General features: G+C 45.0%; 2 protein-coding genes across 2 annotated transcripts in view; both read right to left on the bottom strand.

Annotated features, from left to right (window-relative positions):
* Positions 1 to 2,406, bottom strand: part of LOC115085957 (gastrula zinc finger protein XlCGF58.1-like) — a 33,086-nt gene extending 30,680 nt beyond the window's left edge. Inside the window, exon 1 of the mRNA XM_029592527.1 lies at positions 2,255 to 2,406. Coding sequence (XP_029448387.1) covers positions 2,255 to 2,278 — 24 coding nt within the window. The 5' untranslated portion in view covers positions 2,279 to 2,406. The remainder of the gene's footprint in view (positions 1 to 2,254) is intronic.
* Positions 1 to 18,107, bottom strand: part of LOC115085947 (oocyte zinc finger protein XlCOF6-like) — a 1,095,473-nt gene that overhangs the window by 703,823 nt on the left and 373,543 nt on the right. The window lies entirely within an intron of this gene.

The raw sequence follows: 18,107 nt of genomic DNA, 5'->3' as shown, positions 1-18,107 counted from the left end.
TTCCCTCTTCCTGCCCTTCGAAATAATTCACCTTTGCTGATTTGCCTCACATCACGGCCTGTCTGCGCAATGCAGATGCACTGCTGAGATACTTTTTCAAGAAGCATGCGTTGCTGGAGATCTGTGAGGTAAAAGGGAGATTCCCAAATTACCAGCACCAACATTTATGTGTGGGTCAGTGACAGCGTATGTGAACTCGGGTATGTATGTGTGTGACTGTGTGTGTGAGACAGCATATGTGTCAGTGAGAGCATGTATGTGTGTCAGAGTATACGTGAATGACAGCGTGTGTGTGTGTGTCAAAGCATATGAATGCAAGCATCTGTTTGTCATTGACTACATATATGAGCATGTGTGTGCCAGTGAAAGCATATGTGAGAGAGCATGTGTCAGTCACAGCATGTGTGTCAGTGAATATGTATGTGAGTGACAGTGTGTGTGTGCGTCAGTAAGAATGTTTGTGAGAGGGAGAGGGAGTGTGAGTGAAAGAGCATGTGACAGCATATGTGAGAGAGGGAGAATGTGAAAGAATGTGTCCGTTAGTCTGAGAGAGAATGGACGTGTGTGTGTATAACTGAGGAGAAAGTTTATGCTGCTCCCTCGCTTTCTCTCCCTCCTATTCCGTAATAATCCACAACAGCTGAAGGGTGACTGGAAATTAAAAATTCTCAGGTATGGAAAAAGGGAGATTTTTTAATCCTTAATTCTAATTATTGGGTGTTATTTGATGACTCTACTGTTTTGAAATATTTTATTGGTGTTTGGGAAATTTATGAACACATTTTATATGAATTTTTAATAGAGATGTGCTTCGGGTTGCTATATCGTGTCAGGCTTCTTTTCGGGGGGGGGGGGGGGGGCCCCGTGGGAATTTTGTTTTTCCCGCGGTTCGGGTTTTTATTTGGGGGGGGCCCCAATTTTCGGGTTAGTGCGCACTAACAGGAGTGCGCACTAAGCTGAAAATGAATTTTTTTCCCTAATTTTTAATGTTCTATTCTTCAGCTGCTTTGAAATATGTATTCTTTTTACTATTATGGTTGTTTTATATATAATTTTTTTGTTTGAAGTTTATGAGGCATGGTGATGTTTCTGTTTTTCCATCATTACACTGCATAAAGAGTCTGGCTTGTTGCAGTTTCCAATTCAGTTTTTGTCTGCATGTTTCTGTATTTGTTGAGGGTCTGTCTGCACTCTGTGGGGCCTATGTTGAGTAGGCTAGGCAGCGCGCGTAAGTCCCGGGGCTTTCCTGGGGGGGCATTCCGGGGGGCGTGTCGGGGGGGCATGTCACGGCCGGCGCATCATCGGGGGCATTCCGGGGGCGTGGCAGCGGCCTCCGGACCAGCCCCCAGACGGACCCTGAAGCGCCGGTAGCCGGCCCAATGCGCGCAAGTTACGCCTGCTTCGAGCAGGCGTAACTTGTACAGCAAAGGTAGGGGGGGGGGTTTAGATAGGGTTAGGTAGGGGGAGGCTGAAGGAAAGTTCCCTCTGAGGCCGCTCCGATTTCGGAGCGGCCTCAGAGGGGACGCGCGCAGGCTGCCAATTTTGGGCTGCCTTGTGCGCGCCGACCCTGGATTTTAATGGATACGCGCGTATCTATTGAAATCCTGCGAACAAAAGTACGCATGTGCGCACATTTATAAAATCTACCCCTGTATGTGTGGCTGAAGTGAGATAGTCTTCCAGTGTGTAGTTTCTGAGTAGGGTTCAATAGCAGCCTGGCTTGTTTGTTTTCTAATAGCAGGTATATTTGTGTTTTAGGTCCTGGTGTAATATTTGCAGTGTTGCCTTTTTTCATAGGTAGTGTGTTATTGTTTGAGTGCTGGCTTTTAGTGCTATTTTGATATGGAAGGTTTACTATTCTGTAATTGTAATTCAATATACTCATTGCTTTCTAACGGCCAAATCCATACCCAACATGCATTACTATGTAGGCCTAAAACCAAACAGTTTCCAAGTGGCAGGATCTAAAATATATGCAAATAAGGAGATTGAAACACCTTGGCCCTCCCTGGTCCTAAATTGTCAGTCCTGGTCTGTGGAAAAGTTGACAACCCTATTTTACATGCACATTTTTTTGTGTGCAAAACTGTGCATACAACTGTAGGTAAAACACACCTTATTGCATCCAGCCCTAACTAACCAACCCCAGTTCTGGTTTGGGTCTTATTAGTCAGGAATGACTCTGCAGTGTCGCAGGTTAGAAAGCTGCAGCAGTGTTTGCACAGAGGGCAGGAAGTTAAGAGCAATCTCCTACCTGAGCAGAAGCTCCTGCAGGCATTTTCCTCTCTGCTTGTGCTGCTTTCAAGATCAGAAATGAATTGAGGGCTCTTTTTCTGGCTGGGGAAAAGCCGAGGGTTTGTTTCTTTCACTGCTGTCTCACAGCTCTGGGGCTCGGTCTCTCTTGAGTCCTTCCCATTGCTGCCGGGTAGGAGGGCGCATATTGATGATGTCACAGGAGCAGGGGAGGGGCAGAGAAAAGCTGAGAATCAGAACTGCAGAGCCTAAAGGTAGAGATGTCTCTTCTTCCCTGTAGCTGACTGAGGCTCAGCGGCTGCAAATGTGCAACTTATAGTACTGGGGGAATTCTGCATACAGTATTTTACAATTCAGCAAAATTCTGTAAACTTTGTTTCAATAATGTAATTTTTATTTTATTTGTTTACTGATTTTGTATAACATCATTCGGTGGAGCCATCACAACGGTTTACAAGATAATAGAAGAGTTAAATGGCAGACAACATAATTATTGTCTCTGAGTAAATAATTAATAATGCAAGACAATTTATTGCTCAAAGATGCAGTATTTTTTATTTTTTTGAGCAGAATTTTCCCATCATAAGGTCTGGTCCCTCTCCCCCCAGATCTCTCTCTTTCCCCCAGGCTCGACCCACAGCTTCTCTCTCCCTCAGGTTCAACCTTTCCCTGCTCTCTCCCCACTATTTTTTTTAACCTCCCCCAGCTTGATCTCTCTCCCTCTTCTCTCAGGTCCAACCCCCAGCTTGACCTCCTCAACTTTCTTCCCCTTTGATTCCTCTCTCTCCCCCTCTGTCCCCTGGCTAAATCCCCTTATTTTACCCCACCTCCTGCTAGACTCAGTTTTTTTCAGTTTGTGCACCCTCCTCCCCAGCTCTCTCTGCTCCCCCAGGCTTGCCCTCCCCCTTGCTCTCTCTGCCCAAGGCTGAAATGCCCAGCATTTTCAGCATTCCCATCCCCTAGTTCTCTCTCCCCACTCCCCGCAGTTTGAGGACAGAGCTTCTCAAACTGTGGGTTAGGCCTCCAAATGGGGATCACAAAACCTTCAGCTAGGGTGACATGTGCCTCAAATGGCAGCGCTCTTCAGGTACCAGCAGCATAAGCAGTAGACATCAACTTGGGGCATACGAGCCAGCGTGCACTCACAGACTCTGCAGTAGTCCTACCCTTACATGAGTTTCTTTGGTAACGGGAAGCTCTGCATAAGGAGAGACTGGGACCACTGCAGAGCTTGTAAGCTTGCATTGGCTCAGAGGCTCCATGCTAAATTTCTTTATGAATTTTGCTGCTGCTTGGAGTTCACTGGGACCTGTCATAATGAAAGGGGAGAGTTCAGTGTGCACAGGGCAGTGGAGATTATTGTAACCGTCTCTTTTTAGTCAGTAAGGAGGTCCAGACAACTGATCCGTAAAGATAGACTTTTATTGCCAGCAAGATGCAGCTAAGACAAAGGCTCAGTACAACTGCATGCCCCTCCCCTCCAGGAGCAGACTCTTATGCACTTTACAGTTCTTATCTTTTACACATGCGTTCTAAGCATTGCTGAGCAAGCATATTCCGGCTGAAGGGGCTACTGACCCCCTCCCTAGACACCCTGGAACTTTCGTGAAACTTCTCCCATGTTCTGCAGGAGAGGCTGCTGGGACTTGCAGTTCTGGAAAGGAATTCGCGAGTCTGCAGTAATACAGCCCATCACATAATACATCCATTGTTCTAATCTAGGTTACAGCAGTGAAAGCTTATCAGAGAATAAGAACAGCGAAGCCAAAAAAATGAAAATGTGCAATGTGCTGACAGAGAGTTTCTCAATGTCCTAATTACAGCTGTATTGCAGACTGTAAGTAAACCCGTCATGAAGCAGGGAATTCTGGTACATGAAGTCCTTTGTCAGGTTGAAGCGTTCAGACCCCTTCATTCCCCCCTTTGATACTTATCATTCTTTATGAAAAGTATCACACCATCACAACGCAACTGTGGAGCTGAAAGAAACAGAAACAAGAAAAATTAGCAATTTGAGTTCTCAGGGGGCCCTAATTTCCCAAACAGTCCGATGGTTTCTTCACGGGTTTGAGACGGATGGGCCCTATTGGCTCCACCCCCCTTTGTAGCCCGAACTTGTCATGTATGGGAAGATGGCCCAGGATAAAACATGAGGATGGTTAAACAGGTTCTATAGGCTCAGAGGAATACATGTACAGTGACAGAAGCTGCGTGGCTGTTTTGCGTTCAGCAATGTCCTTCATCACCTGACGAAGGCGGTTTGAGCAAGAAAGGAATAATTCAGGGTCCTAAAAGACAAAACAGAATTAAACTGGCTGGGATAACAAACAAGCTCTTAAATCCACCGATCATGGAAAACCAACCACGGAATCCATTGGTCCAGTCCCAAGCACTATTCCACTGCTGGACAGGGACGTGTGCCATCTTGACCATGCGATCAGTGATGTCTTGGATAACCTTGTTTTGGTCATCTACCTGTAAACAACAATTGGAGAGGTTAAATGTTCCACAAACCCTCCTTCCTGGGCCAGAGGATAATCTAAAACCAATCTATTCTGGTACACTGCAGTCATAATTTTGGTATTTTGTTTTGCCCAGAGTTTAAGAGCGAAAGCAGTCGTTGGTGATGAGCTCCAGGACTGCCTGAAGCCTGATGATTCGATGCAATTAATACTGCTTGGAAGGGTTCCCGAGTTGCCCCTTTTTGCTGCTTCATCTGCTCTCTGATTTCCTTGACAATAGGGTTTGATTTCCTGGTGTGTGCTTTGCAATGCATTACAGCCACCTTGCGAGGTAGCCAAACTGCGTCTAGTAATTCACGTACTTCTGATGCATTGTTCAATTGTTTTCCCTCTATAATGCTCCATGCACTTGAATTGTAAGGAAGGCATATTTAGAGTCTGTATAGATATTTACAGTTTGTCCTTCTGCCAACTGCAGAGCTCGAGTAAGGGCAATTAGTTCAGCTTTTTGTGCAGACGTTCCTGGGGGAAGAGGTTGAGCCTCAACGATTTCATCTTCGGATACAACAGCATATCCAGCAGAACGTATCTCATGAATGATTTGGCTGCTCCCATCAGTGAATAAAGTCCAAGCTCCTTGCCAGGGTTGATCCCTCAGGTCTGGTCTACTGGAATGTATTGTAGTCATGACTTCTTCACAATCATGGGCAACTGGTTCAGGTGCCGGCATAAGAGTGGCCGGGTTCAAGTTTTTGCTGTCTTGTATTTGAATTTCAGGTGTTTCACACAGTAAGGCTTAATACTTGACGAGACGTGAATTAGTCATTCATTTTGGTCCATGGGTCTCTAGCAGTCCTTGAATGGTGTGGGGAGTTGTTACGTTCAGAGTTTGACCAAAAGTTAATTTGACTGCTTCTAGAATTAGTAAGCATGCAGCCGCAATGCTTTGAAGGCAACCAGGCCATCCTTTTGCAACATTGTCCATTCCTTTTGAGAGATATGCAACAGGTCGCTCCCATGAGCCTAGAGTTTGAGTCAATACCCCAATGGCCATTCCTTTCTTTTCATCGACGAATAGATGGAATGGTTTCATTACATCTGGCAATCCTAAAGCAGGTGGTTCAATTAAGGCTTCTTTTAATTGACGTAAGCTTGCTAGCTCGTGTCCTTCCCATTGAAAAGTTTGAGACTCTGATTCCTTACCCCGCAACTTGTCGTACAGGGGTTGGGCCATAACTGCATAGTTAGCAATCCACAGTCTACAGTATCCTGCAGCTCCAAGGAACGCTCGGAGTTCCTTCTTACAAGTGGGTACAGGTTGACCTCGTATTGAACTGGTGCGAGAAATTCCCAGACAACGGGTTCCTCCACGTATTTGGAAGCCTAAATACTCTACTTCCAATTCACAGATTTGCGCTTTCTTTTTACTTGCACGATACCCTTTTGAGTACAACGTCTTTAGCAGCTGAAGAGTGGATACTTCACATTCGAGGTACGTCTCTCGAAACACCAGAAGATCATCCACGTATTGTATTACTGGCCCATACATGACTTGGTACATCTTCAAGTCTTTTGCCAGTTGCTCACCGAACAGCGTAGGTGAGTGCCTAAACCCTTGAGGCAACCGAGTCCATGTGTACTGCTGCTTTACTCCAGTATCTGCTTCTTCCCATGTGAAAGCAAAAATCTTTTGACATTCCTCCGCCACCGGGACGGAGAAGAAGGCTTCTTTGAGGTCAATGACACTGTACCACTTTGATGCAGGAGAGACTTGAGCCAAGATTGAATATGAATTTGGCACGAGGGCTACTAGATCTTCTACTTGACTATTCACTTTCCGTAGGTCTTGTACTGGTCGATAATCATCAGATCCAGGTTTCTTTACGGGCAACAAAGGGGTGTTCCAAGCAGATCGGATTCGTCGGAGAATGCCCAAGTCGTACAGTCTCTGCAGATGTATCTGGATTCCTTGCCTGGCCATATATGGAATGGGGTATTGAGGTTGATTAATCACCTGTGCATTCTGTTTCATCTCTATCCATATGGGGGTAGCGTCGATAGCTATTCCTCCCGGGTTCTGTTCGAACCATACTTGGGGTACACTATCCATCAGTTGTCTTCGTTTTTGTTGAGGGGGGTGTTGTTTTCATATCGATGTTCGATGGTTCGTTCGACTATGGGAAGATGTAGTCTCCATTCTTCTTGGAGGGGACAGATGAGTATCACTGGATGGTCCCCGAAGGAGGCTTTAACTTCCCCTGTTGGTTGAAATCTCAATGTGGTCTGAGGCTTACACAGCAGGTTCCATCCGATAAGGGATACCATGGTCCCGCCTACTTGTATACTTCATTCTTTCTGCAGAGGGGCAGTGAGTACCTGACCTGAGGCACCCACTATAGAAACAGTCTCTTTCGTCGGGGGGGCCGATTGGTGCAGTCATGACAGATCGTTGGCCTCTGAGTCCAACAGGCCCCTGATTTTTGTTGTGTTACCTCGTGGATCTCCACCAGAGGGTCAGTGGGGATTCTTCCCTCCCGGTCTCTTCAGGCTGTATGCTCCTTGTCGCCTCCCCCGCCATCTGCCAGTGGGGGTTGTCCGATCTCCTTCCTCCTCGGCCCCTTTGTGTCGGTGCAGGTCCATTTTTGTCGTTAGTATTCACTGCAGGGCTCCCGTATTTCTTTTGCCATTCTTCACAGTCTCTCTTCCAATGGCCTTCATTTTTGCAGTACGCACACTGATTCTTTCCCAAAGGGGGTCTTGTTCCCCCTCCTCTTCGCGGTCTGCCATTGTCTTGGCTCCTTCCCGTCCGCGTGTCCTCGAGAGCGGCGGCTAACAGTCACTTTCTCCTTCATGTCTCTACTTGCTTCTCTCTTTTCTCTTCCACTTCTCTATTTCCACATACCTGGTCTGCTATAGCTTTTAACTGGCTGAGGCTCATGCCCTCAAAGCCTTCGGCCTTCTGAAGCTTCTTTCGGATGTCGGGTCTCTATTATTAAGTTCCTGGTTGCAGGGACGGGCCCTTTTCTTCTCTTCCTGATCCCTGTTCCCATACATCTCAAAATACGATGAAAAGATCACAGTCCATCTGGAAATTGAATAGGTGACCTGCGCCTGGAGGCAAATCAGTTCTGACGAGGCTGAGAAGCTGCAAAACATTGCTTCCTTCATACTTGTAAGTTTGGCATTGGGTTAATTCAATAAAGTCAACCTGGATCTGCAGGCAAGGATCTGTAGATGTAGACTCTGAAACAAGCAGGGAGGTTCAGACGGCACTATCCCTCAGGGCGCCCTACACAGCCAGTACCACTGGTCAGTACCACTGGTCTGGTCATGGACCACCCTGTCCCACATTCGCGGGAGCGGAACCAGCGCCGGAAAGGAAATATGCTGCACAAAGCAGTCCAGGGTAATGTATTGTACACCGGCAGTCTAAAGCAGGTTACTGCACACCAGCAGTCTAAAGCAAGTTAAAACATCAGGGTCAGGAACAAACACCAGGGAACATCATGAAACATCAGGGCATGCAAGACATGGACACCAAGCTGAAGCAAATACGGAGCATCCATGGGCTGCTCCATTTTGGTGTCTGCCATCTTAAGCACAGTAACCACCTCAGAGATTAATGCAGAAAGTTCTTGGTTGCGGAAGAGCATTACTACGGAGGAATCATCTTCCTGAAAGGAACATTCCCTCTCCTTTAGAGAGTCCGGAGAACTAAAATGGTCAGTATCCCTGTCTGACCATGATCCCCCAAGGGATTCAGGCGTGTCTGGCAGGGCTGCATGGCCTGAAGCCACCAGAGCATTTCTTAGTCACTTTGGAGTAACCCTAGTTGGTCTGCAAGATCAGGAGCAGCAGAGGAAGCTCCCCCGGCAGGTTTCTGCATTGCACACAATGCATGGTGCATTAATAAAATAAATTCTATGGAAGAACTCCCTTGTGGGGGCCATGATTACTCTCTGGGGGATTCCTGCAATGGTACCAATGGGGAGGGTAGAGACACCAATCCCCTGTCCTCCGCCGAGTTGTGTGAGGGTGGGGCTGATGTGGTCAACACCCACGGCTCCTGTACTTTGTTTTCTGCAACATCACCCCCACTGCCACCTGGTGGTTGTGCTTTCCTAGGGGAGAAGCTCTTACCTCTGTGGCCTCCAGTAATACAGGCTCTGCCCTGTCGTAGATTGGGCAGAAGGAGCCTGCGACACTCAATACGTGGCAGGACTTGCATACTGCACATCTGAGACCTATATTCTTGGCTGCTGAAGATGCATGGAACCTTAACCTGAAGATGGGTGCAGCCTGCTGTAAGCCCAGCGATTCCTCTTAGCTTTTCTCCCTTAGTACTTACCCATGGCCCCGGAAAGGCAAGCTCCAGACTGCTGATATGCCATGATGGTCTGTTGCTCTCTCCCCCGCTATTTTTGCAAAGCTTTAGTCAGGGACTAGTGCAAAGGAACCAGAAAAAAAAGGGGAAGGGGGGCCTCAAGTGTCCTTTCAGCCTAGGCAAGAAGGGAACAATCGAGTAAGAGTTTACTCGATCAGAACAAACTGCCTCGGAGATAGGCTCTACCAGAGAAATCAGCCCATGTGTCTGTTTCTCCAAGAGCAGGCTGGCTCCACAAGGCTGAGGCCCCACCTTTAACTCTGATAAACCAGTTCTTGAATGTCCAACTGCTGGAGATAGAGATTACTGACAACTACCTAAGGCCACACCTCCCTTATAGCCAGGGATGATGTCACATGAAAAAGGTGTGTCCACTGTCTCCATCAACTGAAGAGTGGGAAATACCATTGGTAAAGTACTGGTCTAGCAAGAAGATAAAGAAAATATCAATTTTGCACCTCCCATATCCCAGCAAGTTTTAAGTCAGTCACTAGTTCCGTGGTCTGTTGCCTACCAAGTCTAACTCTTGATCCATCCCTTGATCCATCCACCTTTCCCACACTGATCCTCCAGCCAGTCGTTGATTGATATCTGACACCACCTTAATATGCTAGCTGGGGCCTACCGCCTACAAGAATGACCTCAGCAGAGGTATCTTAAGATGATTACTTTTTCACATAAAATGGCCATTACTTCTTGCATGTTCTTCTCTATATTATTCATAAATGCTTAATCAATTACCAAAAAGATTCCGATCATTGCAGGTTTACTTAAGGATCAAACCCCTACATGTCTCTGTATAACTGAAACCTGGTTACAGGACACAGATTCTATGCTGGTGTCTCACTAATCAGATACTTTGTAGTAGTGACTTTCCCACTTCGGTGGCTGAGTGAAAAATGTCACTTAATAGAGTTTCAGATAATAATAAGAGCGTCATTATCAAATGTTATCAAAGTACTGACTGAGAGAGAAAAAAAATAGTATCGCTCTCTCTTCCAGCTGGTTTTTCTCAACAAGAAATAAGGGCCCAAACCCACCCAGGTAGTCTCCTACGGGTAGAGAGGGAAGACAGAGTCTTTTGACAGCAATAATTCAGATGGACTGCAGTTATATGGACAGCAATAATTCAGATGGCCTGCAAGCCCCCCCAACCAAAGCCGCACGGCTCACTATCACGAAAGACCGGGCATTCTCGATAGCAGGCCCTACTATCTGGAACAACATCCCCACAGATCTTAGATTGGAACCATGCCATCTTACTTTCAGAAAAAAACTTAAGACATGGCTTTTCCGCCAAGCCTTCCCGCAACCCTCTGAAGCACACTAACGGCCCTTAGCCACAATTCACGATCTCTGGAACTAGAAACCCCTAAGCAGCCAAAATATATAAAATTCTAATCTGTATTGTTATTAAGTTCTCATCTATTTGTTGTATGCTTCTATAGTGTTAATATGTATTGTTATTATGTTCTCAGCTATCTGTCTCCTTCTACTCTTTTTTCCAGCTACCTATGCTTCCAAGTTTTAGCCTCCTTGTTGATTGTAACTTTGCTCCTTCAGTTAAATGAATATTGATTATTTATTATTCATTGTTAAAGTTCCTCCCTGTTTTATGTAAACTGATCTGATATGGTCATTACCATGAAGGTCGGTATAGAAAAATGTTAAATAAATAAATAATAAATAAATAAATATAGAAACACATTTTAAGAATTAACATTTATTTCTTACACTCTAACAAGTTTGCAAAAATAAATATGCAATAACATCCACACTGTCAATATCAACAATTAATACTTTTCTTTTTTTATATTCCTACAGACATCTGCAACATTACCTATGAAAAAAACTGGTTCTTTAATTTAAAAGAGTATTTATCAGATAAGTTGACCTCTTTAAAACAAACTACTGTAATCTGTCAAAGTTTGTTTAACAGAGTAGAGGAATGGAGGAGTAACCTAGTGGTTAGAGCAGTGGGTTTATAAACCAGCAGACTAGATTTCAAGTCCTACTGTTGCTCCTTGGGACCTTGTGTAAGTCACTTTACCCTCCATTGCTTCAGGTACAAACTTAGATTATAAGTCCTCTGGGGACTGTAGCTTGAGCCAGTGGAGGGGCCTTGTCAGTGGGGTCCAAATGGGAAGCATAGTCTCCTTGCTTGACTTTTTGCCTAACTAAGCTTTAAATAACAGCCTTATTGAACATAGCTAGCTAAGTGAGTGAAATAAAAAAATAATTGACTTTCCCTCTCTTCTATCTATGCACAGAGGAATGATTGCAACAGTGTCTTCAGTGTGCTTAGTGACGAACATACACTCTCATACTCTACACTCTCATATGATGATTTCAGTTTAATATTTTCCAGGCTGGGAATTTAGGTAATAAAAGCCTGAGTCAGTTTCTATAACCCTCTTAGGATTAAACTATAGCTTTATACTCTGCTCTGTAGTACAGATATGATATCACAACACTGCACTTATATCTGTTTTTTTATTAACACACTCACAGTTCTGAGTGTTAAATTCTTACCATTAATCTGTTCCAGTTTTGATTAGGTATTAGGGTTAGGAGATGCAGTTTTAAAATACTGGTACTCAATTTATCTTACCAGCCACTTGACCTGCAGTTTTAGGCAAATTGATCCTTAAACCCAATATTAGCTTGCCAGACATCTTGTGCCAGATTACTGAGGCTGTCTGTGTCTCCTTACACCAAGAATCCAGTTATCATATAGCAGAGGTTCTCTCAGGAGATAAACTTCTCTCATGGACTTTAATTTCTCCTGTTCCCCATCGATGCCAGAGTAACAGAGATTATAGCAAGGGTATACCCAGTGGTATAACTGGATGTGCTGCTGGTGTCACAAGGAGTCCTGCTGGTGCTCCTTGTGACCTCGGGCCCTCTGGGGATAGAAAAATACCTACAGTACCTGAATGTAAACCGGTGTGATATCTCGATTGAGATTGAATGTCGGTATATAAAAATAATAAATAAAATAAATGTGTGAACAGAAATTCAGTTCACAATCACACTTATCAGGTTCAGATAGCACATAAATTGTCTATCAACAATGTTGGAAACAGGATGCTGGGCTTGATGGACCCTTGGTCTGACCTAGTATGGCATGTTCTTATGTTATGTTCTTACAGGATTAACTGTCTTTATCCTGACTCTTACCTGGAATATACTGACTCCACCACTAAAACTCTCTGTATACACTACACACACATACACACACACGCACATAATGCTCTTACAATCTCTGGTGTGTGCCTTCCTTTCTGTGCTTTCTACTACTTTTTAAAGTTGCTGAGCAGGCTCTGGTAGGAGCTGGGTCATTCAAACCCTTCTGCTCTGTCTCTCTCAACTGCCACTCTGAAGATTCTGAACCGTTACAACTGTCCTGTGGGCTTAGCCTGAAGCACTTGGGTTACCACGGATACGGAACACTAACAGTTTCCAGCAGCTCCTAGGTTCCAGTATGGCTCTGACAGCCCTAATCAGTTGACAACTTTTACTGAGCGCTAGGGATGGGAACCCTGAAACTCGCACTGTGACAGCCAACTTTACCGCAAATGTTAGCTTTAAAGCATTTTCTCGGCTATTATATTTAACAAAAAAGAAAAATGTTACCCTCCCCCGTTCTTTATTTTAACCACTGGGTTACAGGTGAATCAGTTAGTGGGTTTGGATTACTTATGTTTCTCTATTCCAAGAATGGGTAGGAGAGGGGATGGGTTAATGCTGAAACTGTATATTGTAAAGAACTTAAATTTCAATCGCTTCCAACATCTATTGCTTCTCCCTTTGAGATTTTACTGGTAAAAAAAAAAATCACTTCATATCTGTTGGATTGGTGTCACATAATATGTCTCCCATTATTGAGTTATTTTCAGGTCTAGACTTAGATATTACCTCCACAATAGTTATCGGAGATTTTAATATCCATGTAAATATTACCCCATGGTCAAGAATATGTGAGACATTTCTAGCTGCTATGAATGCAATGGGGTGGGAATGGATAGTGCAGGGAGCCACACATAAAGCAGGGCATACATTGGGCTATTGATTTTCTTGAATAATTCCTTTTTTAATTTAAAAAATTTAAATTATCATAGTTTTGATGTTCCATGGTCTAACCATAAGTTGTTATCCTTCACTTGGCAAACCATTTCTGTCTCCCCCATCAGTTACTGAACCAACTACAATTTATAAATATAAACATATTGATAGTGATGTTTTTGACAGAGATTTTGCCTGATCATCTTAGGCAAATTCAATTTAGAAACATTCATGAGACCATTGATGAATGGAATGAGGTTTTATTGAATACAGCAGCCGAGTTAGCACTGACTCAACCAGTTCTTATTTATAGGAAGTCTAAAGTTAATGCGTCTTGGTACATCAAAGATTTAAAGAATGAAAAGCGATTGTTAAGAAAATTTGAACGTAAATGGAAAAAAAATACATCAGCAGATAATTTGGAAATTTATAGAAGTAGGCTGTGTCTGTACCAGAATTTGGTCAAGTCAGTAAAGAAAATACTGATAAAATTCATGGTCACATATTTAATCCTAGGTCCTTATTCACAATAGTGGAATCTCTTACTAAAGAGAGAGATTGCAGTTTTAATTATATGGTCGTATGTTGTTTTATGCTTTTGTTGAACTGTAAATCCCCATGACCTTAGGAATGGTGATTGATATTCTCTAAATAAATAAATAAATAAATAAGTAAATTAATAAATAATAAATACTTGCTGCCTGCAGCAGAGGCCACGTCTAACATGAGCCACTGGCATTCCTTCCCAGATGACTATCAAGTGAAGTTACCTGTGATATTTTAAGGCATCTCTGGACTGAATATTTTCTTTGTTAATGTTTGACTGGATTTGAGCATCCTGTCTTTAATGCTGGGAACAATTTGCTTTCAGCATACAATCACAGTTTGTAGATAGGAGGGAAGGGTTAGCCATGCTTAATTACTGCACATATTGTATCTGGCCATAAACAACACGGTGGGTGCTAGTTCTCACAGATCCTCCACTAAGAGGCCCCTCCAGCTAGCAAGGCAAGTTAGCACCACCACCTCCTACCTCGGATGTCATCCACTTTACCCTCATTGTAACCCACTGACATCTCCATGTGTGATATCCATTCTACCCCCATTATAACTCCCAATGACACAGCCACAACCACATGTATGATATTCATTCTACCCTCATAACAAACTGACACAGCCCTGTGTGACATCCATTCTATCCTCACTAAGACTCCCTAACACAGCCCATGTGACATCCATTCTACCCTCGCTATAACCTCCTGATATAGCCCTATGTGACATCCATTCTACCCACACTATAACCCCCTAACATAACCCCATGAGACATCCATTCTACCCTCACTATAACCCCCTGGCACAGCCCCGTGTGACATCCATTCTACCCTCACTTTAACCCACCGCCCCAGCCCCATTTGACATTCATTCTACCCTCACTATAACCCCCTGACATAGCCCCATGTGACATCCATTCTACCCTCACTATAACCCCCTGGCACAGCCCCGTGTGACATCCATTCTACCCTCACTTTAACCCACCGCCCCAGCCCCATTTGACATTCATTCTACCCTCACTATAACCCCCTGACACAGCCCCATGTGACATCCATTCTACCCTCACTATAACCGCCACTGACAAAGCCCCATCTGACATCGATTCTACCCTCACTATAACTCACTGACACGGCCCCGTGTGACATCCATTCTACCCTCACTATAACCCCCTAACACAGCCCCATGAGACATCCATTCTACCCTCACTATAACCCCCTGGCACAGCCCCGTGTGACATCCATTCTACCCTCACTATAACCCACCGCCCCAGCCCCATTTGACATTCATTCTACCCTCACTATAACCCCCTGACATAGCCCCATGTGACATCCATCCTACCCTCACTATAACCCATTGACACAGCCCCAAGTAACATCCATTCTACCCTCACTATAACCCATTGACACAGCCCCAAGTAACATCCATTCTACCCTCACTATAACCCGCTGACACAGCCCCATGTGACATCCATTCTACCCTCATTGTAACCCACCGCCCCAGCTATATTTGACATTCATTCTACCCTCGCTATAACCTCCTGATATAGCCCCATGTGACATCCTTTCTAACCTCACTATAACTCACTGACACAGCCCCGTGTGACATCCATTCTACCCTCACTATAACCCCCCGACAAAGCCCCGTGTGACATCCATTCTACCCTCACTATAACCCCCTGACACAGCCCCGAGTGACATCCATTCTACCCTCACTATAACCCCCTGACACAGCCCCGTGTGACATCCATTCTACCCTCACTATAACCCCCTGACACAGCCCCATGTGACATCCATTCTACCCTCACTATAACCCATAGACACAGCCCCGTGTGACATCCATTCTACCCTCACTATAACCCACTGACACAGCCCTGTGTGACATCCATCCTACCCTCACTGTAACCAACTGACAAAGCCCTGAGTGACATTCATTCTACCCTCCTATAACCCCCTGACACAGCCCCATCTGACATCAATTCTACCCTCACTATAACCCACTGACACAGCCCCGTGTGACATCCATTCTACCCTCACTATAACCTCCTGATATAGCCCCATGTGACATCCATTCTACCCTCATTGTAACCCACTGACATAGCCCCATATGACATTCATTCTACCCTCCTATAACCCCCTGACACAGTCCCGTGTGACATCCATTCTATCCTCACTATAACCCACACTCACAACCATGTGAGACATTCATTCTACCCTCACTATAACCCACTGACATAGCCCTATGTGACATCCATTCTACCCTCACTATAACCCCAACACAGCCCTGTGTGACATCCATTCTACTCTCATTATAACCCCCACTGATAAAGCCCCATCTGACATCCATTCTACCCTCACTATAATTCACTGTCACAGCCCCATGTGTGACATCCATTCTACTCTCATTATAACCCCCACTGATAAAGCCCCATCTGACATCAATTCTACCTCACTATAACCCACTGACAGAGCCCCGTGTGACATCATTCTACCCTCACTATAACCTCCTGATATAGCCCCAAGTGACATCCATTCTACCCTCGCTATAACCTACTGATACAGTCCCATGTGACATTCATTCTACCCTCACTATAACCCACTGACCCAGACCCATTTGACATCCATTCTACCCTCACTAAAACACACTGATACAGTCCCATGTGACAACCATCCTACCCTCACTGTAACCACCTGACAAAGCCCCGATTGACATCCATTCTACCCTCATTGTAACCCACTGACATAGCCCTATGTGACATCCATTCTACCCTCACTATAACCCCAACACAGCCCTGTGTGACATCCATTCTACTCTCACTATAACCTCCTGATATAGCCCCATGGAACATCCATTCTACCCTCATTATGACTCACTGACACAGCCCCGTCTGACATCCATCCTACCCTCACTATAACCTCTTGATATAGCCCCATGGAACATCCATTCTACCCTCATTGTAACCCACTGACATTGCCCCTTATGACATTCATTCTACCCTTGCTATAACTCCCTGACACAGTCCTGTGTGACATCCATTCTATCCTCACTATAACCCACTCTCACAACCATGTGAGACATCCATTCTACCCTCACTATAACTCACTGACACAGCCCCATGTGACATCCTTTCTACCCTCACTATAACCTCACTGACAGCCCCATGGGACATCCTTTCTACCCTCACTATAACCTCACTGACAGCCCCCATGTGACATCCTTTATACCCTCACTATAACCCATTGACAAAGCCCCTTGTGACATCCATTCTATCCTCACTATAACCCACTGACACAGCCCCAAGTGACATCCATTCTACCCTCACTATAACCCACTGACACAGCCCCGTCTGACATCATCCTACCCTCACTATAACCCACTGTCACAGCCCCATGTGACATTCATTCTACCCTCACTATAACCCCCTGAAACAGCCCCGTGTGACATTCATTCTACCCTCACTATAACCTCCTGATATAGCCCCATGGAACATCCATTCTACCCTCATTATGACTCACTGACACAGCCCCGTCTGACATCCATCCTACCTTCACTATAACCTCCTGATATAGCCCCATGGAACATCCATTCTACCCTCATTGTAACCCACTGACATTGCCCCTTATGACATTCATTCTACCCTTGCTATAACTCCCTGACACAGTCCTGTGTGACATCCATTCTATCCTCACTATAACCCACTCTCACAACCATGTGAGACATCCATTCTACCCTCACTATAACCCCCTGACACAGCCCCATGTGACATCCATTCTACCCTCACTATAACCCCCTGACACAGCCCCATGTGACATCCATTCTACCCTCACTATAACCCCCTGACCCAGCCCCCTGTGACATCCATTCTACCCTCACTATAACACCCTGACCCAGCCCCCTGTGACATCCATTCTACCCTCACTATAACACCCTGACACAGCCCCGTGTGACATCCATTCTACCCTCACTATAACTCATTGACACAGCCCCATGTGACATCCATTCTAGCCTCACTATAACCCCCTGACACAGCCCCATGTGACATCCATTCTACCCTCACTATAACCCCCTGACACAGCCCCTTGTGACATCCATTCTACCCTCACTATAACTCATTGACACAGCCCCATGTGACATCCATTCTACCCTCACTATAGCCCACTGACACAGCCCCATGGGACATCCATTCTACCCTTACTATAACCAACTGATACAGTGCCATGTGACATCCATTCTCCCCTCATTGTAACCCACTGACATAGCCCCATATGACATCCATTCTACCCTCACTATAACCCAGTCTCATAACCATGTGAGACATCCATTCTACCCTCACTATAACCCCCAACACAGCCCCGTGTGACATTCATTCTATCGTCACTATAACCCCCACTGAC

This window comes from Rhinatrema bivittatum, chromosome 2 (genome assembly GCF_901001135.1).
Source record: "Rhinatrema bivittatum chromosome 2, aRhiBiv1.1, whole genome shotgun sequence".
NCBI classification, from domain to species: Eukaryota; Metazoa; Chordata; class Amphibia; order Gymnophiona; family Rhinatrematidae; genus Rhinatrema; species Rhinatrema bivittatum.
Note: the sequence above shows the minus strand (reverse complement) of the source record. Positions and strands in the feature narration are given on the sequence as shown.